Here is a 27093-nt window from a genome sequence, read left to right as displayed (position 1 = left end):
TTCATCCATTTATCTCGGAATCACTATTGGCTCAGCACCTGCTCTAGACAAACCAGCAGGTTCTGGGATATTAGAAGGAGTAAGACTCAACCCCTGCCTTCAACGAGCTAATGGTCGAATCACAATGAAAGATGGTTTTCTGCTCACCACGAGAAGGGGGGCTGGGGGTGGGGGAGGAACCCTGCTGATTCCTGCGGCCTCTCGGAGGGATCAGAAATTCCGGTCCGTTATTTGACGCGAGTCTCCACGCTTGTTAAGGCGGGACACCTCCTCTGGCCCAGCCCTTGCTCCATGGAGGACGCCTGTGGCTCCCGTGGCTCTGACAGCCTGTGTTTCTCCTCAGAAAGGATTTACCCCTCTCCATGTGGCGGCCAAGTACGGGAGGGCTCGGGTGGCAGAGGTGCTGCTGGAGCGGGACGCACACCCTAACGCCGCCGGGAAGGTGAGTGTGCCCTCGCCTCCCCCTCTCGGGTTAGAAGCCTGAGCAAAAGGTAAACTCACTACTTGTGAAGGGCGTGACCTGCCTGCGCCCGTTTTATCCATCTTCTCAATGGGCAGCTATCAGAGAGAATGACCTTCAGGAAGACTGGTCTTTCTGTCAAAGGCCTTGACCTTCTGGAAAGACTCGGTGGCCTTCTCTGAGCCAGTGTGCTGATGGTGCTGCCCCATCGGGCCCAGCAGGAGGGAGGAGGTGGCCCTGGTCCGGCTGCTTGTGCCCTTAGTGACTTCTGATCAAGATTGGTTCTGGAATGGTTTTGTTGTTGTTGTTGTTGATGATGATCCTCACAGGAGGATTTTATTTGCCCCATTGATTTTTTTTTTTTTTTTTAGAGAGAGGGGGTGGGAGGGAGGGAAGGAAAGAGAAAGAGAGAGACACACTGATTGGTTGCCTCCCACACATTCCCTGACCCAGGTATGTGCCCTTGACTGGCAATCAAACCTACAGTCCTTTGGTCCATGGGCCAACTCTCTAACCACTGAGCAACCCAGCCAGGGCATTCTGGAATGATTTTAACCAGATTTTACCTGCGTAAAAGAAGTGACGTGGACCCCAGAATGGTGCTGCTATAGCTAAAGGGATCTCTGAGAAGAAAGTCCGCTGAGTGAAGGCTGTTCTCTCTGTCGTTTCCCCCTTCCCCTCCCCCGCGCAGTATGGCCTGACTCCCCTGCACATGGCCGTCCACCACAACCACCTGGACATCGTCAAGCTGCTGCTGCCGCGGGGCGGCTCCCCACACAGTCCTGCTTTGGTAAGCCTCCCCAATCCCCAGCAGGAGCCCGGAGAGCAGCTGCCTGCTTCCTCCCGGGAGGGCTGTTCCAGAAGCAGCCAAAGGGCTCCGGTGTTTGCTTTTATTTTTGCCTCAGAAATCTCGCCTCACTGTCTCAGCTCAGCTCTCCCCTGCAGTATGTTTGCCACTGTTTGGGGACCCGGAGTGGGTGGGAAGTGGGTAACACTTCGTAGCCTCAGGTTACCTCACAGAGGTGGATTCTTTTAACACAATAAGGTGTCCCCGAAGCGCCAGTGTCAGCCGAGTTTTGCACGTGGGCCACCCAAGGTCAGCACACACAGACGTCTCCACGTGTGGCCCGTCTCCGTCAGTCTCGTTCCGGCGCAGTGACCGCACATTGAGAGATATGCGGGGCTGTGAGTGAACTTGCCGGAACCTTGAAGAAAGGGACCTATTTTGACTGTGAATAGTCACACCCCCTTCTCCCCCCAAATCTATTCCTCTTGTGAGTTCAGACTTTCAGGTTGTGGTGGTTTTGAACGAGGCACAGCTATGGATGTCACATGTAGACACATGTCCAGTGTGCCGGCCTCCTGCAGCCTCTGAAGCGCCTGCTCAGGGCAGCAGCCTCATGGCCACCTAAGGGAACAGAGGAAAGGGAGCTGACAGGCTGGCTTATGTAAGACCAGACTGGTGGGTGGGGGTGGGGTGATGCAAGGTGTTGGGAGGAAGCTGGACAGAGGATCACTTTTGGGGACAGGCTGCCCCCTGTGGGACGAGAGGGTGTGCAGTGTTTGTCTGGGACGAGAGGGTCGCTGTGGGGCTGGTGGCCGCACTAGGAGGAGGGACCAGGAGAGGGAGCAGGGCTTGGGTCAGGACACAGGCAGTCCCTGCGTTCTGGAGCTCACCACCCGCCATCCGATAGGGCGGCCACGACTCGGAAGGATAGTTTCTGGGGGAGCAAACCCCAGTGCTCAGCTGAGCAGCAGGAGTGTGCAGGCTGCCTCTGAGGAGGGAGCTGTCAGGTGCGCTGGTATGCGGGTCCAGCTGACACCTGGGGACGCAGGGCAGTCAGGGACAATCAGTTCCGTTTGTCTTCCCTCTTCAGAATGGATGCTCCTCTGAGTTTTACAGCCTCCCTGTCCTGCAGACAGTGTCTCCCAGGCGCCCCTGTCTCCTTGGGCTCCCGTCCCCGCCGCTGTTGTAGCAAAGCCCACGTCACTGCGTAGACAGAGCATGCGGCCCTGCTCTGATGTGACTTACTCCTGCATCTAAAAATAAAAAGCTGGGCTCCCCTCCTCCTTCCACCCCCTCCTTCTAGCAAAGAAACCAGGGCCAGGTTCATGGTATTTAAAGAGAGATTTATCCAGGCACGAACGCTGTACAGATGGGTTTTGTTTCCATGGCAAAAAATAGTTTACCAAGTCGTCTGGCAATTTTGTAGAATTTCTCATGCAAATCTCTCTGCACCCAAACCAAACCCTCCCCTTTCTAATTTTGATGCTAATGTTGTTCTAACATTTCGGCAGCTCTCTCTCCGGCGGGCGTGCCTTGGGATGAGCTCATTTCCTGGGGAAAGCAGAGCCTTGGACTGGCCCCTGGCCCTCCCTGACCTCTCCCTGCCTCTCCTGCCTCCTTGCCCCCTGTCCTTGTCACCTACGGGTCATTCACTCCCTTCAGTCCTGGTTTCGGGAAAGCTCAGAGGGGCGGTCCCTGTTTTGAGACGGACAGCTGTAGCTCAGCTGTAACCTCGGTCACCTGGCAGCCAGAGCCGCCTCCAGGGCCCGCTGGCCCTTTTGGCGGGACAGGGTACTGTCCTTGCCAGTGTGACATCACAGCTGCCCAGGAGCCGGGGACTCCTAACATACTTTCATGAATATACTTCAAATTGCTCCAGTCACTGTCCTCTGTACATGAACAGAAGTCCTAGTAGTCGTTGCTTTTATGTAGTGACTGCCTGCTGTGGGCCGGGCACCCAGCTAGGTGTGCAGCTGCCTCCTCCCAGCTCACCCCGACAGCTGCACTGAGCAGACATTCCCCGACACTCCTCTGAGAGAGAGTGATCTCCGATTAGGGATGGCTCCAGAGCTCAGGCTTGATCCACTGAACCACAGCTCTTTTCTTCGCTCTCTTTTGATATAATACAAAATTCATTTTGTGTAATTACCTTTATTATCATCAAAATGCCATCTTGTTATGGGAAAACAACCTACAAAGAAGAATTTAATGTTTTCTTGTAACATAATCAAATTAAAAAGGAGAAACACTCCAATGAATTATCTTACATAATTATTTAAAGGGAATGATTTTTTTAAATTCAATTTCATTTGGGGGGTAAGTTACAACTTTTCATTTCTCCACAAAAACCCACTTGGCAGATGGCTCTACCCCGACCCCCAGTGCTATACAACTGTATCGGTCAGCCCCCCCACCCCCACCCCCACCCCATTTTTCCTATTTCCTCATCAGTGATCCTGGCAGAATCAGAAATGTTGGTTTTCCCAGTAAGACCGTGGCTGGCAGGAGAGACTCCGTTCTCTGGGACAGCACGAAGCATGCTGGCCAGGGTGGGGGGCCCATATGCCTTATGCCATCTGCTCTGGGGCTGGGTGGACATGTGCTTACACAGTCATGGTCCTGCTCCGAGGCCCTCAGGCCTGGCATCCCCATGGGCCCTGAGTGCTTTGGGACCATGATCCTCAAAGTGTGGCTCTCGGACCATCGGCATCAGCATCACCGGGGAGCTTGTTAGGAACGCAGACTCTTGGGTCTCCCTAGAGCTTCTGGGTCAGGATCCGCATTTTAACAAGACCCCCAAGTGCTCTCAGACACACTGAAGCATTAGAAGCACAGCGCCCGCTGGAAGAAGCTGGGATCTGGAGTCAGAAGGCCAGGCTCGGGCCAGCTGCTATTCCGTTTGCTAGGTGACATCGGATAAGCCACTTGGCCTCTCAGAGAACTGGCTTATTTATCCACAAAGTGAGGAAATAATCAAAAGGCCTACAGGGTGGCGGTGACGCTCAAGAGGGACGATGTAAGTGAAAGTGGTCTCAATGGTGGCGGTGACGACCAAAGCCATGGCCACCTGTCCGCAGTGGGGTGAGGCGCCTACTCCTGAACGTAAATCTATGCACTGCTTCCTTCACTGAGAAAGTCCTACCACCAAAAAGAAAAGAAAAAAGAAAAGCCGGCTGAATAAGCTGACAAAGCTTTGGGGCCAGCTCCTTTATCTCATTGTGGACTAAACACATCTTATGGGCCATATCAAGCTTTATTACTCTTACATCTTTTTAAAATATATATATATATATATATATATATATATATATATATATATATATATATTTCAGAGAGTAAGGGAGAGGGAGAGAGAGGCAGAAACATCAATGATGAGAGAGAATCATTGACTGGCTGCTTTCCGCACGCCCCACACTGGGGATCAAGCCCGCCACCCTGGCCTGTGGCCTGACCAGGAATCGAACCGTGACCTCCTGGATCATAAGTGGATGCTCAACTACTGAGCCGTGCCAGTTGGGAAATTACTCTTATATCTTAATTTTGGAAAGTGCCTTCAGATATTATTGTATTTGATCTATTCAACAACTTTGAGAACAAGATAGATGTTATTATCCACCTTTCATGACTTAAAAAATACATACGGAAGTCTAGACGTTGCTGAAGGGCTTGCATGCATTGCACAGCTAGTCAGAGCGGAACAGAACCGATTCTGCGTCTCCAAGTCCCTTGCCAGGCGCCTGTCCTCTTCCTCCACCTGCCTGAAGCCAGTAAGCCCAGCGCACAGGGAAAGAAGGGCTCTGCTGCTTTTCCTTTATGAAATGTTGGTGGCTTGTTCTTAAAGCAGGAAGGAAGGAGAGGGAGCCTTGTATTTTATCACTTACCTAGTTTTCTCGGGGTTCCATAGGCAGCCTACTTGCACCCCAGCATCTGTTAGTGAGAGCACTCCCTGCACAGCAGTTTATCAGAGCCTGATAGAGAAAATAGGGGGTGAGAAAAGGCGCAGGACTTCACCGGCTCCAAATCACATAGACTTGGTTCGTTTATTTGTTTCCTGAAGTTGCCCTCCTGGGTGACACCTGCCCTGCCCGGGGGGAGGGTGTCCAGCCAGCCAAGGTCCAGGCCTAATCCCCCCGCCCCCCAGAGGGTTAAATGTGAGGCAGGTGCTCACGTCCTCTGCTCAGCATCCCTGGAACCATTCTTGTGTTTCAGAATGGCTACACCCCTTTGCACATCGCTGCCAAGCAGAACCAGATGGAGGTGGCCCGCAATCTGCTGCAGTACGGGGCGTCCCCGAACGCAGAGTCGGTGCAGGGCGTGACACCCCTTCACCTGGCTGCCCAGGATGGTCATGCAGAGATGGTGGCCCTGCTACTCTCCAGACAAGCCAACGGCAACCTGGGGAACAAGGTAAACAGGGTGCCTTCCGGCTGGCCCTGGGGTCTCAGTCATGGTTTAGTGTTAGCTAGCTGCACATTATGTCTGAATATCGGGCACCCCCTGCGACCCAGGTTCTGAATTAGGTGGTGTGTATGTGTATGTGTGCGTGTATGTGTGTGTGTGTGTGTGTGCACGCGCGCAATCCTTACAACAGCCCTTTGTAGCTTTTATCTCAGTTTTATAAGTGGAAAAAAAAACACCGGATTCAGAGAGGTTGCATATTCCCAAGGTTGCATGACCCCGAGCCAACACCTTTGCTGACTCCTTTTAAATAGATGGGTTCAAGAATCAGCAAAAAGGTCAATAATAAAATCCACAATACACATTCCCAAACATAGGCCAGTATTGCATTCAGGAATGTATTTAGTAATTTGGTACTAACTATTCTTTTTCAGTAGGGAGGATATGCTTTTAAATGCCAATCTATGCATGAAAATGGGAGTTCTCAATCCAGAGATTACTAGCATATGAGTCTGAAACCTTTCAAATGTGTACACAACATTTTGGGAGGATGGGCCTGTGAGCATTTTTCTGGATAAAGTCTTCATGATTTTCCTTGGCCTCTCCAAGGGATGCATGACTCGAGAAAGACTAAGAGTCCCTTCTTTTTAAAAATAGTTTCATTGAACTCTAATTCACATCCTGTAAAAATTCACCCTTTTGAATTGTACTCTTCAGTGGCTTTTGGTATAGTTGTAGAATTGGGCAGCCATCACCACTATCTAATTTAAGAACATTGTTATCACCCCAAAAGGAAACCCCAGACCCATTAGCTGTCACTTCCCATGTCCACCAATACCCCCCAGCCCCTGGCACATCTGTCACTATGAACTTGGCCTATTTGGGACCTTTCATACAATACGCAGAGCTACTTCTTTAGATGATAAATGAACATAATACAGCTTCAGAAAAGCATGTGTTTCCTGACATTTTTGGGGAGTGTGCACAAATCAAACGAGATCTCTGGTGCATGACTCTCCTCATGAGGAAGCTCTGATGAGAAATCCAAGAATACGGTGTTTTTAGTCACAGCAAGAGAGCCTCTATCCTTTCCACAGTGCAACACTGGCTGTGATCTAATCACACGCTACGTGTAAATGGCACATCGTGCTTTTCAGTGTGTTTTCATCTTTCTCAAGTGATCTTTACTTTGCTCTTGAAATAGATCAGTGCTAATCCATATCTTCTAGATAAGGAAACGAAAGGCTCTGAAGTCCATCTTGAATCTTGGGAATAGGGAATGTTACAATTGGAAAGTACATGAAGCTCATCTGGTTCAGAGGTCAGCAAACTGGGACCTATTGGCCCAATCCGGCCCACCACTTGTTTGTGCTAATAAAGTTTTATTGGAACACACATGCCCCATTTGTTTATGTGTCGGCCATCCCTGCTTTCTCACTGTAACTGGCAGGGTTGGGTAGTTGCAAGAGAGATACAAGCCGAAAATATTGACGATCTGGCCCTTAACAGAAAATGTTGCTGACCTCTGACTAACTTTAACCACCTCATGTTTTAGAGACGGATACGCAGGCTCAGAGCTGGAGGAGCTTTGCTGGTCGGTGGCCGCAGAGCCAGGTTCAGCTCCCAGGCCTCCGCTCTTCCACTGTGGCCTGGAACTCTTTACTGGTTACTAGATGATGCAATTCTTTTTCTTTCCAGAGCGGACTCACCCCCCTCCACCTGGTGGCACAAGAAGGCCACGTTTCAGTGGCAGACATGCTGATCAAACACGGTGTCATGGTGGACGCCCCCACCCGGGTAAGGCTCCGCCCCCCTCCCTCCCTGCGTGCACCCATCGCCCTGCCCAGTGCCTGCCTCCCTCACGCTTCAGAATTGACTCCTTCTCGGAGCTTAGAAACGCCAAGGACGCAGCGACATATTCTTCTCTGCCCCTTCCTAGGGGTGGCAGTGGAGTTTGAAGACACCAATCCTCATTGCCTCACTTTCCAGTTGGGAATTTTGAAGTTTGCTAGACCTTTGAGCCTCTATAGTGAGAAACTGAGAGGAACATTTAATCATGATTCCAAGACCCGTCTTACTGGTACATGAGCCGGGTGTCAAAACGCCAGGCTTCCCAGGATTCACTAGACAATTCAGCCTTTTATTCCAGCGTTCAGTAGAATGCAGCTCAGCTTTTATGGACCTCTCTGTGTGCAAAATGCTCTGTGAAGCGACTGAGGATAACCGTGCACAGCCCAGGCGGTGAATCTGCCTCGAGGCATCTGTGGCTTAGTGTGGGTGTGACTGTCAGAGGCCAGAAGGGACAGCCTAACGTGATTTCTGAGAAGAGAGGCCCCAGAGAGCCACTCGAAGCACCAAGGAGGAGAGAGTTTCCGTTTGGTAGAAGAAGGAGGCTTCGCTGAAGAAGTGGCATTCGATTCCTTTTTGTCACAAAGCAGCTGTGTTAAAGAAGGGACAGTGTGACACCCCTCCAACCTCACCCCCCCACCCCACCCCTGAAGTTCCACAGGAACACCAGTCAACAACATGACGTGAGGTCTTCCCTGAGAAAAATCTAGAAACTCTATTTTATCCCCAGTTGTTTGCAGCCTCAACAGAAATCTGCTTGAAAACCAAGGATGTTCTGGATTTCTGAGGCTTCTTTTGTGGGCCCAGTTTAGTCTTTTGGGGCCCTGGCCTGAGAGACCCTATTCTGTGGGTTAGGACCTGGTAGGTCCCTAAGCCATATCATTACTCGGGGTTCAGCAAAGGGTCTGTGTCGACATGGTATCTGAAATCTGGCCCCGGCCCTCCAGGGACACTTAGACCACAGGACTCAGAGGGCCTTGGCTTGTCAGACTTTGGAGGGAGCACCAAAATATTCAGCAGAACAGAGTCCTTGAAAATAAGCTCCTTTGTAGTCAAAATGCAAATGAATAAATACCCAAAGCCCACTCATTTCAAACAGTGACCAGTTCCTATAAAATCCATTACATTGCAGCTCAGCAACGTGGACAGCCTTTTGGGGGAATTTGCAATGGGATTTCCCACCTTTCTAGTGCGAACATATCTGCTCTTATCCAAGTCACAGTGATCTCCATGCCACCAACTATACTCACCTGAGCCCCCTTCCCAGCAAAGGGCCTGATGGCTGACCCCCTCAGCAGAACCTCTCTCGGCTTCTACAACACAGGTCTTCTGCTTTCCTCTTACCCCCTGGCAGTCCTTCCCTCACAGTCCTCTTCTCTGGTCTCCCTCTGTGTTGCCTCAGCACATGGGCCCCCTGTTTCTCTCTCTGCGTGTATCCTAGGTGACCTCGCTCCTCTCCCAGGCTTTAAACTCCTCATAGGTGTCTCCTCACCTAGAACTCTTCACCGGGCCCCAGCAGTGCTCCGGCTGCCTGCTCCAATCTCCCCTCGGCTCCCTCCTGGCATCTCAGACTTCACTTGTCTGACACTGAGCCCTGTTCCCTCCCAGGCCAACGGTACCTGACTGGCCATGGCCATACAGCTTACACCTCATCGCAGCTGTCAGCCTTCCAAAGGGTTTCCCCATCCGTATTCTCTCTCTCTCTCTCTCTCTCTCTCTCTCTCTCCTCACCCAAAGATATGTTTTCATTGTGGGGGTTTTTTTTTAAGAGAGAGGGAGAGAGAGAGAGAGAGAGAGAGAGAGAGAGAGAGAGAGAAGCATCGATGTGAGAAACATCGATTGGTTGCCTTCTTGTATACGTCCCTACCAGGGATTGGACACAACATTTTGGTGTACGGGATGACACTCCACCCAACAGAGTCACCGGCCAGGGCCATGCTCTCTTTTCATCAGCTCTGTTGTGAGGATTTTATTAATGCACAGCTTATAGAGGCTCTTGGTACACCCAGAAGCCCTGCTGCTGGTCACCCGTTCTCATCTCTTGCTTTTCAGATGGGTTACACCCCCCTCCACGTGGCCAGTCATTATGGAAATATCAAGATGGTGAAGTTCCTGCTACAGCACCAGGCAGACGTCAATGCCAAGACCAAGGTAGAGGGACGCCTGAGACCTGCCTCCTATATTGACCCTTCCTAAGTGCCAAATTAGTATGCAGCCAGAGTGACTCTGGGCTCCCTCGGGGCTCTGCCACAATTCTGAGCTGTGACCCTGGAGGAGGAAATGGGGAAAATGCATGTTCATGTTGCACGTGGAAGACAGTTAGACTCTGTAGTGTGTGGGCAGGTCTTTCTCTCGGAGCTCGCTAATCCTGCCAAAATGTCTACCTCGCCTTACAGCTAGGATACAGCCCCTTGCACCAGGCGGCCCAACAGGGACACACAGACATCGTGACACTGCTTCTCAAAAATGGTGCTTCCCCAAACGAGGTCAGCTCGGTGAGTGCCCCCCCGGTTCCTGATTTCGGACAAACTGTGCTCCTGGGCAGCGCTGCGAGCCTTAACCACAGGGTCTTGGTCTGTCCTTACTGCGTGTCTGGGGGCCTGGACGGGCTGCTGTACCATAAAGTCGTAGCTGCCTGGGTCCCCCCAGGCCAGGGCGTGCTGTGGTTAGATTCTCCTTCTGGTGAACTGAGGTTATCTTTTCAAGCACCATTTACCCTCCCCCCTTTAGTTTTGCTTAAATGCAGTTGTTGAAACGCTCTCTAAAACGTGTGAAGCTGCTCTCAGTGTGGTACAGTGAGCAACACCAAACGCCCTGCGCGGCTCGTGACCTGGCAGGGCCTCAGGGCCGTCTTAGCAACGTCGGTGATCGTTGTTGAGTGTGACCTTCCTCGCCTGACAGTGCACGGGTTGTGCTAGGTCATCTCTAAGGCTGCTTACAGCTCAGAGAGTGTGCGGACTTTTGATCATGGATGTGGTTGCTGAGAGCCTAACTGTGGAACGGACTGAATCTGTGGGGGCCTGGGACACATCCTGGAACTAGAGAACTTAAAAGAAAAAAAAAAAGCCTCAATATCAGTTTACTCTCGCTTTGATCTTTCTCTTAAAATGAGTGTAGAGAATGCATCCCTCCCCTACTGCTGGTAATTTGTGGTTTCTGATTGGCCTGAGGGAGTTCGTTGAAGTATATGGATGACTTTAACCATCTTATTGCTCAGTTACTGACACCCTAAGAACCGGTGTTGAGAGCAGTGAACAGCGTTGCCCTGTACCCTCATCTTCCTGGCGCCTTCCTGTCTCATTTCTCCCCAGTTGGCTCCCTCATGGAAGTTTTTGACTTGTCCTGGCAAAATTTCCCTGCTCGTGTGTCAAGGTTCTTGCACTCATCACTATAAAGTATCCCTGCCCTCCTCTCTCCCATACCTGGCTAACGTCTGGCACATGTCTGGACTCACAAATGTGCGGGGGTCCGAGGTGCAATCTGTCCACCTCCAACCCTCATAGCGGTTAGAATGTGAGCTTGTCCTCCCAGGCGCCATTCCCTTGTCTGATCGCGCCCTCTCTCTGCTGTTTTCCCCAGAATGGAACCACGCCTCTGGCAATAGCCAAGCGCTTGGGCTACATCTCTGTAACAGACGTGCTCAAGGTTGTCACAGATGAACCCAGTGTCGTGGTATGTATGCTTCTTTGCATCCTCCACCCCAAACACACAGCCTGACTGGGTACCCCTATGGGTTACTCTCAGAGCTGGCCCTCTTCTGGTAGAAAGAACCAAGCCTAAAGGTGGGAGGGTCTTCTCCGTCCGATGGAGTTGCACTGCCACCTAGTGGTAGGAGGAATTGGGGGCTGACCTAAAGGGGCAGCAGTAAGACGGGCCTGGGGCAGAGACTAGGCCAGTGATGGAGAACCTTTTGAGCTTGGCCTGTCAGCATTTTGAAAAACCCTAACTTAACTCTGGTGCCGTGTCACATACAGAAATTTTTCGATCTTTGCAACCATAGTAAAACAAAGATTTATATTTTTGATATTTATTTTATATATTTAAATGCCATTTAACAAAGAAAAATCAACCAAAAAAATGAGTTCGTGTGTCACCTCTGACACGCGTGTCATAGGTTCGCCATCACTGGACTAGGCCATGGGAAGCCGGTGTGCCATGTTTATCTCCCCTGTGATTCCTGTCAGACTTCGGCTTCCAGGCTGACAGCCTCTTAGCTCTGATTTTTTTTTTCATTTGGGACAAAGCTCCTTTCCCTCCTCCTTCCTGTCTCCATGGTCATAACCAGGTAACTGCTGTCTCAGTGTTCTATTTGGGTTGAATTCTCTGCTTTTTCTCATTTTAGTTAGTCAGTGACAAGCACCGGATGAGTTTCCCTGAGACAGTAGATGAGATCCTGGATGTTTCTGAAGATGAAGGTAAAGTCTGGGAATTGACATAAGTCGGGGTACAGTCGGGGGACACGTGGGCTCTGAGCACTCCCTGAGTGCTTCCTGGCCCACTCAGGGGTCCCTATAGCACAGCACAGAGCCTCGGGCCTGAACTGAAACCAGAGAGAAACTGCTTTTCAAAGATGTTCTCTGCCCTCAGAAATACTTCATTAATGTAATTTTTTAGAAGGAAAATCTACATCTTGGAGATTAAAATACAACATCCCATGACGTTTCATAAATATGTGTTTGCATATATTATGCATAGACTATGATTCTACTCAGATCAATTATCAGAGCTGTAAAGAACTGCTATCAAGTTCTGCCTGGTGCTTTCCTTGAGCAAACAACAAGCTGTTTATTTTAAAATCTGTATGAATCTGTTTAATAAGCTGCCCTTCTGACCTCCTCAGGGGTCAGAAAGTTTGGGGATATATCCATTTTCAACTTCTGTGAACCAGGTGCTTGTAGGAAAAAAACCCTCGGATGTCAGTAGTTGGACTGGACTGGGTTATCTCTGTGGCCCTTGAATGAATAACTTTGCCACTAGATGATTAAAGCTGTGCTTGTGTCCCCTGTGGTGATATGCCTCTCGCTTTAACTGACTGCAATCCTGTCCTTTCTTAAACTTGGCTCTTCTTTGCTTTCCAGGAACTGCTCATATATCTATAATGGGTATGAAACACTTTCTGTTCCCTGTGGTCCTTTCTCACAGTGCATTTCACCCCAAGCAATCCAAGCTCTCACTAATCCATTCCTGCTTTCCACCCTCCTCTGGCGGCTAACACTCCGGAGCCGGGAGCTTTGACTAAAACAGGAAATGTACACCCATAAGATCCATGCCCTGGCGGGGAGCTCCCGCCTGTCCATCTCTGTGTCTGTGCCCATGCCACTGTGTTTGTGATCATAACTGCATGAGCTGTTGTTGTATTTCATTCTGTCAGCTCCAGATCACAGAGTCAGGACACTCACTGCTAAGGGACAGCAGATGACACTGCAGAGTCGAGGGCTCCGACTCCAGTGCAAGCAAGGAAAGAGAAGCAGAGAGGCAGTCTGGGTTGTAGGCAGAGTGTGAACCTGTGGTGATGGGTTTAGGAAGTAGTGAGGCTCCACCTGCCATGGTTACAAGAACCCCTCAGCCCTTCAGAACGAACGGGTGCAGTTCCGTGGTAGCTTGTGCTTCTGTGGTGTGTGGAATGGAAAAGAACAGAAGCAGCCCTTTCTTTGGTGTCACTGCACACTCTACAAGGGCTCTTTGGAAATGGGATTTGCCAAGCCAAAATAAAAGTTCTTTCTGGTTGTATTTTTTTTCTCTTCTACAAAGACTGGTACAGACTAAGATGCTAGGAGCTGCTGCCCTGCTCTGGGTACCAGGGCTGGAGGAACAGGGCTGGTCGAAAACGTTGCTAATGGTCCCCTTCGAGCATCTGAGCCTTCCTCCACTCCTTGGCACTGAGGACCAGGCAGAGCACTTGTTTAAAAGAAAGAGGAAGTCTCCATTCCGTCACTCACTTAAACTTGTGTGGTTTCAGGAGAAGAACTCGTCGGCTCCAGGGCTGAGAGGCAGGACTCCAGGGATGTAGATGAAGAGAAAGAGCTGCTGGATTTTGTGCCGAAGCTGGATCAAGTGTAAGAAGTGCCCACCCCGTGGATGGCCGAGGTCCTGCCCTGGATCTCAGAGCAGAGAAAAGTCGCTGGAAGGCCAGCCCCTGGGTGTGCCCCTGACAGGGATATAGTTGCTGATCGGTTGGACTGTGGGTCCAGCACCTTAGGATAAATTAACTCTGTAGCTTGAGCATCAAGTGGGAGCATGGAGGCCTCCCTTACAGCATATTGGCTGGGGGTGTCTTCCCTCCTCTTCCGATACCTCTTCCTCCCTCATTCACAGTCTCATATGCACACCCCTTCTCCCTCTCACACACTCTCAGTTTCTCACCCAGAAAAATCCATTGAGAAAATTCACATTAGAAACTGGTGCCTGAGCTCTAACACTGACCACATCCTTCCACACATTAGGGAAAACCCACAGAGAAGCTGTCTCTGCCCGGAACACATTTCTCACTCCTCCCTGTGACGCTGGGAGTTACTCTGCTGTGAGCACATTAGCACACGGGGATTTTCTACAAATAAATCTAGAAGAGACCCCTGTGTGGAAACACTGAGCCCTCAGCATTTTCTGGACAGACAGACGTGTGCCAGCGAAGTCCCATGGCTTATACAAAGCAGGACAGTGGGATAAGCAGGAAGTGAAACAACAAGGATATTTAATCAATTCGTATTTTTTGAACATCTCTTAGAAAGAAGTACAAGACTTGGCCCCTGGCCATAAAGAAACTACAGATTTATTTGGTAGGATCAACACACACCCAGAGGTCATATAGCAATGCAGAATAAGGTGTGGAGGCCAGAGCGAGGGTTCTATCAACAAGGGCTCTGAGGCTAAGAACTGGGCTAATGAGAGTGGGGAGGATCCCTGGAGGAGGTGGGCCCTTCTGTGAGGTCGTGAGGAATAGGGGGGCTCCGGGGAATGGCTTTGAGGCTAAGGGAGGAAGCTGGTCAGTGGTGGAGCCTGAGTTGTATTGCATGTGCAAATGGGGGGAGGAGGGGGTCCAGGCTGTGGTGAGGGAGCTGACTGGGTAGTTATTATGGGGTACAGAGGTGTTTCACTTAGGCCTCCCATGGAAGAAGGGGGACCACTTGGAAAGATTGTCTCTGATTTTCCAATTGTCTTGGTGCACAGGGTGGAATCTCCAGCCATCCCGAGGATTCCCTGTGTCACACCTGAGACAGTGGTGATCAGATCTGAAGAGCCAGAACAGGTAAGAAGCATCCTTTCTCTTGTTTTCCATTTTGTGGCGAGCAGAGACCCCCGGGACAACGATTGCTTCGAGATGACCTGGGGTACGAGAGGAGCTAACAGTTGAAACACATGTAGCATTTACCGAGCCCTCAGATCCGAGATTCTACTGCTCCTTGTAGCCCCTGGGGTGTCAGTGTCCTCATTATCCCAGACGTGACTGACATGGCGTCTCGCAGAGCCCACGGGCGTGGGAAACACCATTATGTTGGTTCAGTCATGAGCAAGGCTAAGAACCGACACCAGAAGTTCAGCTCAAAGGCCCATGTTCTCACGGCCCCGACCCCGGTGCACGCATGCGCTCTCTGCAGCCATGGGGGCAGCAGGTCACGGTGCTGGAGAGCTAGCCCGAGGCTGCACCTGCCCCTACAGAGAAGTTTCGGGCACGTCACAGAACCCTGCGCTCCTTTTCTTTCCCATCAGTGAAAAGGGAGCAGTTTCTGCCTCACCTTCCTTAAGGGATTACTGGGAGCTTAAAATACCAATAGGAATAGAAGAGGGTGTCAGAAAGATTGTTCCCACTGGGATATTACTCATTGCAGTACCCTACGATGTGGCTCCCCTGGATGGCATCTGAATTTGTCTTCAACAAGGGTCGGAGGGTTTAAAACAATTTCATTTCCCCTTGGTTACTTTTATGCCATTGGCACTCTTCCTACCCCCCCAACCCCCCACCCCCGCCCAGAACAAGGGGTTTTTCTAGCATAAAAAGAAAGCAGTGTGGTGTTTGAGGTTGGAAATGACAGCCTGAGGCCTGATAACTGAGCCAGGGGTGTCTGTGTCCCACAAAGCCTGGTCTCTTCCACTGCCCCTCATAGGGGCGGGGGGGGGGGGGGTGTCTAAGTGCAGCAGCCATAGCCCTGGCCCCAAGTGGCTGTGAGCTGTCCAGCCAGCCATTCTAGGCTGGGTGTATTGTGGTGGCGGATATTGGTGTCACTCATTGGGTGGCATTTGGGGGACATGGTCAGATACGGCCCTGGTCCTGCTGGGACACACTCCCTGGGTGCACTCCCTGGGTGCTGCCCAGATCAACAAAAGCAGCTGGTGGAGCTGTGTCCTGCTGTTCCTTGACCAACCCGTTCTCTACGACTCCTCAAATCAGCAGGTGTTGCTGGAGTCCTACTGTGTGCCCTGCCTAGGGCCAGATGGCAGACTAGGAGACCCAGACCTGCCTCCTAGGAGCTGATGGTCCAACCGGCAAGGGTGGACTCAGCTACATGAAACCGTTGAGCACAAAATGAGGGAAGCGTAAATATCCAGGTGCTCAACAGTGTGGTGTGAGTTTTTCCAGATCAGACTCAAAGGGAAAGATTGATGGAGGAGGCGAGACATGAAAAGTGAAGAGTGAAGGAGAGGGACAAGGGCGTCTGCACCTGTGGGAAAGCATGAGCAGAGCAGAGGAGAATAGGCCTGGAGGGGATGGAGACAGGTCCAGGCCCTGATGGCTTTCAGAGTCCTTGTGTGCGGCAGCCCCATGACCTATAGTTGCAGCATTGCTGTGAGGCAGGGTCTGTCCCATTTGTAGATGAGATAACAGGAAGCTGCCCGTCCGTCACCACCCCCACCACCGCCACACACACACACACACACACACACACACACACACACGGGCACTGGTCTATTCTAGTCACCTCATGTACCTCAGGTGCCTACAGGACAAGGAGCTCACCCAGAACTAAAGAATGAATAGGCTATGGTACAGGGTCTGTTGCCAACTCTAGTGTGAAAACCAAGCCACCTCAAGCAGAGGTTTCAGGCTGGGATGTAGCTGGAGAACAGGGGAGTAGGTCAGCAGTGGGTGCAGGACCTAAGATTGAAGCCAGACTGGAGGGAGGACCTGCTCCATCCGTTCCGAGACTCCGTCCCAGGGTCGTGAGCCGAGGAGTGGCCATGCTTCCTTTGACTCCAGGCGCGCCTTGCACCCACAGGTTCAGCAGTGAGCCTGTGAAGGCACTTCCTCCATTGGTCTCCGTGGTTACTGGCGAGGAGGTGCTCCTGAGCCTCCCCAGCTGGGCTCAGCATCAGCGGTCCCGAGACCAGCACCTGTGGCCTGGGAGGGGCTAAGACAGTTGTCCTTCTTCTCCTCCTCAGGCATCTAAAGAGTATGATGAAGACTCACTCATCCCCAGCAGCCCGGCCACAGAGACCTCAGACAACATCAGCCCGGTGGCCAGCCCCGTGCACACAGGGTGAGTGGCCCCCGCGGGGGACTGGACCCCCACGCTCCCTGTCTCGGAGGGAGCACGTGGATACCCAACACGGATCTGCCTGTGCCCTAGGTTTCTGGTGAGCTTCATGGTGGACGCCCGGGGAGGCTCCATGAGAGGGAGTCGGCACAACGGCCTGCGGGTGGTGATCCCGCCTCGGACGTGTGCGGCACCCACTCGCATCACCTGCCGCCTGGTCAAGCCGCAGAAGCTGAGCACGCCGCCCCCGCTGGCCGAGGAGGAGGGCCTGGCCAGCAGGATCATCGCGCTGGGGCCCACAGGGGCTCAGTTCTTGAGGTTCGAGGCCTGTCTGTGCAGGGTGCCCCTAACCTGTCCCTGCCCTGTGGGTCCATCGTGGCCACCTCGGCAGCAACCACAGAGCCATCCGCCACAGGGCAGAGAGCGGACGAGCCTGGTGCCCCCATCATCTTATTTCTCTGCTGTCCTGACAGGAGCAGCACCCTGAGCCCCCACCCCCTTTAACTGCCTGTTCCTGGTACACGAAGGAGTCCACAGCCCGGGTGGAGCTCAATACTCTCCAACCCCGTATGACACTAGAGAAGGGACGGGAAGACAGAGCTACTTTGGGGACGCCCCCCCCCCCCCCCACCAGGGTTTAATTATTTCAGCTTCAAAATGGTCTTACTGGACTAAGACAACTTTACAGCCTCACCCCATGGCCAGCAAAATCAATGGGCTTCAAAGCCTATTCATTCCTCACCTCGTCTGCGTCTGCGGCAGGCGGGGCTTCTGCCGGAGCTTTGTTATTCTTTAGGCACCACGGCTGGCGGCTGGCAGCAGCTGGCGCGTGGGGACAGGTCTTGCCCAGGAGGCCCTGCCTTCTCATCTCTGTCCACTCCCTGTCTCCACCCCAAGCTCGCATCCACCACTTGTAAAGCAGCCTGCAGAGGCCTCTGTGCTGATCTCCCCTTCGAGTGTAGTCCCGAAAGCCTCCCGTCATGATCGCTGTGCTGGCGGGAAGCCGGGGCTCCGAGAGGCGCTGTGCAGAGATGCCAGGCGGGCTCCAGGGCAGAGCTGTTTGCCTGGTGGTGACTGACAGGGGCCATGGGGTGGCTCAGGAACCGGAGGCAGGTCTGTTCCACAGTCGGGACCTGCCCACAGGTGGGGCCCCACTGTGGCCACAGGACCCCATCTCCCTCCAGGCAGGAACCAGCTGCCCCACACCCCCCTCTTCTCTCCCTTGGCCGCAAGGCACGCACCTCCGAATCCTCACACCTCCCCACCATACGCTCTGTGCCCGCAGCCCTGTGATTGTGGAGATCCCCCACTTCGCCTCCCATGGCCGCGGGGACCGCGAGCTCGTGGTGCTGCGGAGTGAAAACGGCTCCGTGTGGAAGGAACACAAGAGCCGCTACGGAGAAAGCTACCTGGACCAGATCCTCAACGGAATGGACGAAGGTAATTGAGCCCCAGAGGCCCCAGAGCAGGCGCCCTCCTTCTGGAAGATGGCATTTGAGGCTGGACTTTGGGGGTGGGCTGTTGGCAGTCTGGAGTTTGGAGAGCCCCGAGAGCCTGCAGAGGGCTCCTTTAGTGCAGTTCCGGGTCCCTAGGGCAGTGGTCGGCAAACTGCGGCTCGAGAGCCACATGTGGCTCTTTGGCCCCTTGTGTGTGGCTCTTCCACAAAATACCACGTGCGGGCGCGCACATACAGTGCGATTGAAACTTCGTGGCCCGTGCACAGAAGTCAGTATTTTGTGGAAGAGCCACACTCAAGGGGCCAAACAGCCGCATGTGGCTCGAGAGCCGCAGTTTGCTGACCACTGCCCTAGGGCATCTGAGTGAGCACCTGACCCCTATGTGCCACCTGCATCTCCTTCTGCTGGACCTTCTGGCTGCAGGGATTTCTCCCTCCCGCAGCTCAGCCTACCCCCCGCCCCACCCCAGGCCCCCCACCGGGTGGAGGCCTGCCCCCGGAGAGAGCAGTGCTGAGGGGGCTCTGGGACATGGAGGGGCTGAGCCTGGGCTCAGCATGCCGGGCCTAAGGGCACCGTGCCCTGTGGTTCCAGAACTGGGGAGTCTGGAGGAGCTGGAGAAGAAGCGGGTGTGCCGCATCATCACCACGGACTTCCCCTTGTACTTCGTGATCATGTCCCGGCTCTGCCAGGACTACGACACCATCGGCCCTGAAGGGGGCTCCCTGAAGAGCAAGCTGGTGCCCCTGGTGCAGGCGACCTTCCCAGAAAACGCCGTCACCAAGAGAGTGAAGCTGGCTCTGCAGGTGACGTGGCCTCCTCCTCACCCGATGGGGCGCCCCCTGCCCCGCCCCGACCGCACCCAGACAGAGTTCATGAAAGGTAGAAAGTGTTCAAGGCCCTCAGGAAGACGACCCTCACCCCCACACTTTTGTCCAGGGCCTGAAAGTTTCATTAGAGATTTGACCTTAAAGCTCAAAAGACAGTTGGGTGGGTGGGATCAGGCAGCAGCTCCCTGTGAAGTTGCTGAATGTCCCCGATAAGGCATTAACCCACGTGGCCTCCTGGGGGGTACCATCCCGGCAATGAGGAGCCGCAGGGAAATGGCGAGAAAGGGCTCAGAAAGGAGAGATAAGCAGTGATGTCAGCCCTGGGCAGCCCTGGGTCCCACCTTTCCACTCCGTAGAGACAGCCCACCTTCCCCTTGGGGACTGTGCTGTTTCCTGTCCACGAGCCCCTCTGAGGCTCTGGCGCTGAGTGTCCCCTGTTTGGCCCTTCGCAGGCCCAGCCTGTTCCAGATGAGCTTGTCACCAAACTCCTGGGCAACCAGGCCACGTTCAGCCCCATTGTCACCGTGGAGCCCAGGCGCCGGAAATTTCACCGGCCCATCGGGCTGCGGATCCCACTCCCTCCTTCCTGGACGGACAACCCACGGGACAGCGGGGAGGGAGACACCACCAGCCTGCGCCTGCTCTGCAGCGTCATTGGTGAGAGGTGACCCCTGGCCTCTGGCCTGTCTCCTGTCCTCCTTCCAGCCACTCCAGGGGGAGACAGGAGAAGGCAAAGATAGCCGTCGTCTCGCATTTTATTGGCTTGGCCTAGTGAGGTGCTCTCCAAAGGGAGGGAGGGGTGATGCACCTGAGTAGAGTCCACGCCTTCCGTGGAAGAACCCCTGGCTGCTCTGGGAAGGGGGCTGTGGGTCGCTAGGAGGAGCGGGAGGAGAGTATGGGAGAACAGGGGAGGAGAGTATGGGAGAACAGGGGAGGAGAGTATGGGAGAACAGGGGAGGAGAGTATGGGAGAACAGGTGTGCTCAGGGCTTCACCAGATGTGCCTGTCTCTGCCCTGCACACCGGCCTCCCTGCTTTGGCAAGCTCTGTGTCTGTGTTCTGAAGGCTGTCTCCCAGCCCATTCTCTGGTCCTGTTGTAGGAGGAACTGACCAAGCCCAGTGGGAAGATATAACGGGAACAACCAAGCTTGTGTATGCCAACGAGTGTGCCACCTTCACCACCAACGTCTCTGCCAGGTGAGACGTGCCCCAGCCCGGGGGACTTCCGGGCCCTGCATGGAGGGGTCAGCGCTGCCCCTGCCGGTAGCCACCCTCATGCCCCCACCTGCCCATCCCAGGCTTGAACCTCAGTGTCCTCCACATCGAAGCCCTGCAGGGACCACCAGGAGTGCCAGAGAGGCCATGGCATGGCTTGCAGGTGGCTCCTGTCTGGGTGGCAATGAAGCTCTCCATCGGGCATTTAGGAACGTGCTTATACTTAGCCCTCTCTTTTCAGGTTTTGGCTGTCGGACTGTCCTCGGACGGCCGAGGCCGTGAACTTCGCCACCCTGCTGTACAAGGAGCTGACCGCGGTGCCCTACATGGCCAAGTTTGTCATTTTTGCCAAGATGAATGACCCCCGAGAAGGGCGGCTGCGCTGCTACTGTATGACGGACGATAAGGTGGACAAGACCCTCGAGCATCACGAGAACTTCGTTGAGGTGGCCCGGAGCAGGGACATAGAGGTAAGCACCGCACCCCTTTGTCACTGGGCACTCGAGGGCTGGCTCACTTTCCACGGTGAGACGGGAAATCCTTTCTCGGTGATGGGGGTAGGCTTCCTGGGCTGTCTCTTTTTTAAAAATATATTTTGATCGATTTCAGAGAGGAAGGGAGAGAGAGAGGGAGAGAGAGAGAGAGAGAGAGAGAGAGAAACATCAATGATGAGAATCATTGATCAGCTGCCTCCTGCATGCCCCCTACTGGGGGTCAAGCCCACAACCCAGGCACATGCCTTTGACCGGAATTGAACCTGGGACCCTTTAGTCCACAGGCCGACGCTCTATCCACTGAGCCAAACCGGGTAGGGCCTGGGCTATTTCTTTGATGCCCCTCTTGAGAAGCACCTGAAGGTGAGGAATGTCATTGTTGGCCCAGTGATTTGTGATGATGAGAGCTGACATTTGTTAAAGCCCTTAGGTACCAGCTAATAGTAAAAGTGCTTGACTAGCATAATCTCACCTGATTCTCAAAACTGTGTGAACTTTTATCCCCAATTTACAGATGAGGAGACTGAGGCTGAGGGAGGTTAAGTAACCTATCTAAGGTGACATATCTAAGTAAACAGTCGGGGAAGGATTTGTCCAAGTAGACTGACCCCAGAGCCCACACTCTGACCTGCTGTGCTAGGGTTTTGGTAGCGTCCAGATGAGGAAGCAGGGGAGAGGGCGTGACAGATGATGACTGGATTGGAACCTGCCACTGGCCCCAGGCTATTTGCTCATGTTAAGATGTGTGATAAGCCAGGACCTTCCCAAAAGTCTGGTCTTGAAGTTTGTGCTGAGCCTGTGTGGGTGGCTGACGGCCTAGAAGAAAGAACTAACTAGACAAAGCATTTATTTTGTTTGGGCCTCAATTTCCTCAACTGTCCAATGGGGTCAATTGAAAGCAGTATATACACAGTAGGGCCCCTTATGTTAGGGGTGAGATTAAAATGTCGCCTGGGCCCGAGCCAGTTTGGCTCAGTGGATAGAACGTCGGTCTCGGACTGAAGGGTCCTGGGTTCGATTCCGGTCAAGGGCACATACCTCGGTTTGCAGGCTCAATCCCCAGCCCTGGTGGGCAGCAACCAATCGATGTGTCTCTCTCATATCAGTGTTTCTTTCTTTCTGTCTTTCCCCCTCCCCTCCATGCTCTCTAAGAAATAAATGGGGTTGGTGAGGATTAACAAAAAAACAAACAAAAACAAACTTGCATGGTCCTTCTAGCACTTTGCATACACTAAACATTTTGGACGGGCGTGAAAACCGGTTTGTTTTTTCAGAAGTCATTTTGTGATATCCTCGTGGGGTTCTAGGGTTTTTGAGCAATCCTGGTCAGCCACACAGGGATGCATGAAGGTCCCTGCTTGCGGTAAAACCCTTTCCAGTAAGAAAGCATCACCTGGAAATATAACCTTTTCCCAAACCAACAGTGGGTTCCCAGAGCAGACCTGCACCTGGTGCTGTAGGAGGGGTGTGTCTCGAGGGAGGAATGGCCAGAGCTGAAGGCAGGACAGCACATCTGGGTGCTTCTACGTGACAGCTGGATTGCTCTCCCTTCCCTGCAGGTGCTGGAGGGGACGCCCCTGTTCGCAGAACTCTCCGGGAACCTGGTGCCCGTCAAAAAAGCTGCCCAGCAGCGGAGTTTCCAGTTCCAGTCATTCCGGGAGAACCGTCTGGCCATTCCTGTGAAGGTGCTGACCTCGCTTCTGGGTCTAGAAAACTGGGGAGGCAGAAATCTCTCGGCCAACCTCGTGGCCTGTGGAACGCCCCCCTGAGTCCCCTCTGTGTGATTGGACTTAGGTGAGGGACAGCAGCCGAGAACCAGGAGGGTCCTTGTCGTTCCTGCGCAAGGCGATGAAGTACGAGGACACGCAGCACATCCTCTGCCACTTGAACATCACCATGCCCCCCTGCACCAAGGTGAGCTGCCCCCTGAGGCGGATCCTGGGCCAGAGGCGGGGTCCCTGAGGAGGTCGTAGGTCGACCACTTCCAAAGGGCTTCCCCTGTTGAAAAGCTGCCTTTGAATTCCCTGAGGCTCGGGGAGGCTCGGGAAGGCTCTTCGGTCTCCTCTGACATTTGGCTGTGGCCTGGCAGGGACAGCAGGCCTGGCCCTTTCTGCAAAGCTCAGGAACAAAACATCCGTGTCAGGTGGCAATCTGCGTGTTCACCCTACGGACTATGTCCCTTCGAGGAGGTTCGAAGGAACCTGAAAAGCATCTACCTGGCACCCCTCGTCTGAGGCCTCTGAGGCTTAGAACTGGGCACTGAGTTGCTCAAGGTCACCCAGCCATTTGATAGCTTTTTTTGAGCCTCTTTTTCAGGTGCTTCCCCAGGGAGGCAGGCCCTTAGAGAAGGGATCCCTGGTGTCTCAGCCAGTGCAAACACCCAGGTTTTTGAGCTCAGCAAAGGCATCTTGACCAAGTATGGCCGCTTATTGAAATCCGTAGGGGTGTCCGCGTCAGCATATATCACAGGGACTTGGGAGTGATCATATGTCTCCATGTTTTTGCTGGTGTTGTTTTAATAATCAGCCTTCCCTGCCAAAATAGAAAAGCAGCAAGGTTACACTCATGCATCTGTGGCTCAAATTCTCCTTCCTGTCTGGGGACCAGGGGGAGCCAACTTCTCTTTCAAAATAGAATTCCTACATCCTTGAGCAAGCATCGGGGTGCTTTTCCACGGCGTTAGGCCTCGGACCAGTGTCACAAGTGGGTCTTTTGAGCAGAAAGGAATCCAGAAAACCTCTCTTTTTTTAGTTCAAACCCCAGCTTCACCATTTATTAGCTGAGTGAGCTTGCACAAGTTATTCAGCCTGTCTGTGCCTCAGTTTCCTCATCGATGACATGGTCATTGTGAGGATTACACAGGGCCTGGAACATGATAAGGGCCTCGCGGGTTTGTAATTATTGCTATTATTTTTAAAATATATATTTTTTATTGAATTTTTAAAGAGAAAGGAAGGGAGAGGGAAAGAGAGGTAGAAACATCAATGAGAAACTTCATTGATCAGCTGCCTCCTGCACGTCCCCTACTGGGAATCGAGCCCACAACCCAGGCATGTGCCCTGACAGGGAATCAAACTGGTGACCTCTTGTTCCTGGGTCGATGCTCAATCACTGAGCCACATCAGCCAAGCATTATTACTATTATTAATATTATTATCACTAGAGGCTCAATGCACGAAATTCGTGCAAGAGTAGGCCTTTCTTTCCCCGGCTGCTGGCACTGGCTTCCCTCTGGCACCGGGGATCCGGGCTTCCCTCACAGCCCCGGCTTTGTCCAGAAGGTTGTCCAGAAGGACGTCTAGTCTAATTAGCATATTATGCTTTTATTATTATAGATTACTATCATCATTATTAAATTATGTGCGGATTAGCAACACCCTCTCACCCTCACACTTCTACTCTTTGTGTTCAGGCTCCAAAGAAGTTGGAGTCTTACTGTTCTCTACCCCACAGCTTATAGGCTTGAATCCCCTTCTCCAAGAAGGGGGAGAGCCTGAAACCCACAGCACCCTTTCCTTGTCGTCCTTCTGCAGGGGGGCGGAGCTGATGACAGGAGACGGACTCTGACACCGCTGGCCCTGAGATACAGCATTCTCAGCGAATCCACACTGGGTATACACCTCCCTGGCATGCTATGTACCCGCTACCTTTTCCAAGGAGGTTGTGAGTGAGCCCACTCCTCTCACCCTCACAGCAGCTCCCCGTTGATATGACTGACACAGCAGGTGTCAGGTTGATATGTTATAAACACAGCAGGTGGAGCCTTTGGCTTGGGTCTCCTCCTGACCCTTCCAGGGTTCTCCATTAACCTGGTGCACACTGAGGTTCACCCCTGACATGGGCACCCACCTGAGGTCATTGACTCACCCCTGTCGATTCTGTGTCCCACCGAGGCTACTCAATGAAATCCCATGCTTCTCCCCAGGTTTTCTCAGTGGGACAGACCGAGCAGACATGAAGATGGCCATTATATCCGAACACCTGGGTCTCAGCTGGGCAGGTGAGCCAGGGAGTTTGAGGTAGAAAAAGCACTTTGCCTGTGTACACCTCCCCCTAATGAGCACCTGACGAAAGCATTTCTAAACCTCTTTTTACCATCCATTGCGTTGTGATTGTCGTAGGTAGGTCTGTTGCCCAAGCAACACCTTTGGGGCCAATAGAAAGGCAGGCGCTCCCCCTCTCTCTCCCATTTCTATCTGGATTTCCTCTGTAAGAAAGAATCAACGTTTGACATTACAAGAGGCCTTAGAATTGATCTAGTTCACCTCATTTTACAGATGGGAAAACGGAGATCCCACTAAATAGAGTGACTTTAAATATGTAGCTAGTTAGGGACGGAGCCCAGAAAACCCAGCAAACAACAAACACTCGAGCAAAAGATAGGTCACCTGGTGGCCTGTCCACCGCCCCCTACACACTTCTCATTGCCTTTCCTCACAGACTGGTGTTGCTGAGGGAAAAGGGGAATTAAAGGCTAAATCTCAACATTTTTCATTTACAATCTCCGGCAGTCGCTGAAATCTACCCCATGTCTTGTCAACAATAAGGGTGGGTCACATTTGAAGTGAAGAATGGGCAAAATAAAGTGAAAGCTCGAAACGTGCTTTACACAGTCATAGGCCCTATAACTGAATTCTCCCCCGTCTTTTGGTGAGATTTTATATGAATAGGCCTCCTCAGTCCCCCTGCAGGAGGGCTTCAGACAAACTCAGAAACTTAAGCAAGAACTTGCTGAAGGGCAGTGTGACCAAGGTTCACAACAGGAATTCAGAGACTTCATTCTTTAAGCCAAAAAAAAAAAAGAAGAATGTCTACTGCTGATTCTCAAAAGCTGTGTGTGTGTGTGTGTGTGTGTGTGTGTTTTACAGGCACCTTCTGATTCTCACTGTAACTTTCCCTCTGGTCTTTCTCATCCTTGAAATTAGACTCTGATGCTGTTCTCCCTTCTAAAGCACCTGTGAGACATAACAATAAAAATAACGGGAGGGAAAATAGGCGAACATTCTGTGTTATTGCCTGGCTTTTAGAGGGGAACTTGTATTTTCATTTAAAATGTAAATAATGCCTTTCCCTGAAGAAATGTAACTACAGGAATGCATTGCCATTCTAATTGCTTCCTGGTGGAATGTGAGTGGCCTCCTGGTGCCATACAGACAGCCCTGGAGTGGGCGTCCGCAGGCTCGGCCCCACTCCTGGCTCTGCACCAGCTTCTGTGACCTTGGATAAGTTGCTAACCTTTCTAAGAGGCTGCCTGGTCATCTTAGGTTTCGCTTGGTATTTCTCGGTAAGAAAGAATAGCCAATCCAAAGGTGCTTGGGCGCTGGAGCCCAGCTCCGGCTTGGCTCACACCGGGTCTTGTTCTATGCCTGCAGAGCTGGCCCGGGAGCTGCAGTTCAGCGTGGAAGACATCAACAGGATCCGCGTAGAAAACCCCAACTCGCTGTTGGAGCAGAGCGCAGCCTTGTTGAACCTCTGGGTCATCCGTGAAGGCACAAACGCCAAGAGTCAGTACCATTAAGCTGAGGACGCCTCTCTGTCCAAAGCCTGTACCAGGACCTAGTCTTCTCCACAGTAGTTCTGCTTTCAGAATCCATGTTTCATGTTAGCCTTCGGATCCGGTCTGTTTTGCACTCTGTCCCTCTCACACACACACCACCTCTCAGGCTCACTGGGTCTTCTGGGCAATCCGCCAGAAGAGGAAACCAGAGAACCTTGGCCTCCAGCTTGTCCCCGTCCTCACGGTCAATGACAGTTGCACCAGGACCCCTAGGTAGCAGCACACGTGTAGGGTATGTGACTTCCTGTTGAATTTCTCAAACAAATGAGGACCGTCCTCTGGGGACAGAGCAGGGTGAGCGAAGCCTGTCCTCCTCCTCCTCCCAGAAGCCTCTTTTCCTCCAACCTGGGGGAAGATTTGTCTCACTCTTTTCAGCTCCTCCTCAACCAAATTCCCGTAGTCAAAACCACTAAGAGGAAATGGAGTGTTTCCATTTGCATTTCAAGTCCACTGGCCCTGAGATACAACATTCTCAGCAAATCCTCAGGACGAAGCATTTTAACTATTCTCACGCTCCTTCTCTTGTAGTTTTCTTCTTAAATGACAGTAGTCTTTCCAGGCTTTGAAACTGGCCACTATTA

The 27093-nt window shown here is 52.4% G+C and overlaps 1 protein-coding gene across 9 annotated transcripts in view; it reads left to right on the top strand.

Annotated features, from left to right (window-relative positions):
* Nucleotides 1–27093, top strand: part of ANK1 (ankyrin 1) — a 203714-nt gene that overhangs the window by 144018 nt on the left and 32603 nt on the right. For 6 of the 9 annotated variants that reach the window (XM_070408458.1, XM_070408455.1, XM_070408459.1 and 3 more), the window contains exons 15-37: nucleotides 344–442; nucleotides 1152–1250; nucleotides 5457–5654; nucleotides 7344–7442; nucleotides 9546–9644; nucleotides 9890–9988; nucleotides 11073–11165; nucleotides 11836–11908; nucleotides 12572–12595; nucleotides 13453–13549; nucleotides 14661–14739; nucleotides 16869–16966; nucleotides 17057–17281; nucleotides 18249–18403; nucleotides 19012–19223; nucleotides 19700–19904; nucleotides 20347–20443; nucleotides 20703–20931; nucleotides 22515–22640; nucleotides 22750–22869; nucleotides 24489–24567; nucleotides 24881–24955; nucleotides 26328–26459. In XM_070408458.1, the coding sequence (XP_070264559.1) occupies nucleotides 344–442; nucleotides 1152–1250; nucleotides 5457–5654; nucleotides 7344–7442; nucleotides 9546–9644; nucleotides 9890–9988; nucleotides 11073–11165; nucleotides 11836–11908; nucleotides 12572–12595; nucleotides 13453–13549; nucleotides 14661–14739; nucleotides 16869–16966; nucleotides 17057–17281; nucleotides 18249–18403; nucleotides 19012–19223; nucleotides 19700–19904; nucleotides 20347–20443; nucleotides 20703–20931; nucleotides 22515–22640; nucleotides 22750–22869; nucleotides 24489–24567; nucleotides 24881–24955; nucleotides 26328–26459 (2812 nt within the window). The remainder of the gene's footprint in view (nucleotides 1–343; nucleotides 443–1151; nucleotides 1251–5456; nucleotides 5655–7343; nucleotides 7443–9545; nucleotides 9645–9889; nucleotides 9989–11072; nucleotides 11166–11835; nucleotides 11909–12571; nucleotides 12596–13452; nucleotides 13550–14660; nucleotides 14740–16868; nucleotides 16967–17056; nucleotides 17282–18248; nucleotides 18404–19011; nucleotides 19224–19699; nucleotides 19905–20346; nucleotides 20444–20702; nucleotides 20932–22514; nucleotides 22641–22749; nucleotides 22870–24488; nucleotides 24568–24880; nucleotides 24956–26327; nucleotides 26460–27093) is intronic. The other 3 variants (XM_070408454.1, XM_070408457.1, XM_070408460.1) reach the window with 1 other exon arrangement.

This window comes from Myotis yumanensis, unplaced genomic scaffold (genome assembly GCF_028538775.1).
Source record: "Myotis yumanensis isolate MYYU_CA2020_CCGP unplaced genomic scaffold, mMyoYum1.0.hap1 SCAF_3, whole genome shotgun sequence".
Taxonomy (NCBI): domain Eukaryota; kingdom Metazoa; phylum Chordata; class Mammalia; order Chiroptera; family Vespertilionidae; genus Myotis; species Myotis yumanensis.
The sequence above is the reverse complement of the archived record's forward strand: the minus strand, read 5'-3'. Positions and strand labels throughout refer to the sequence as shown.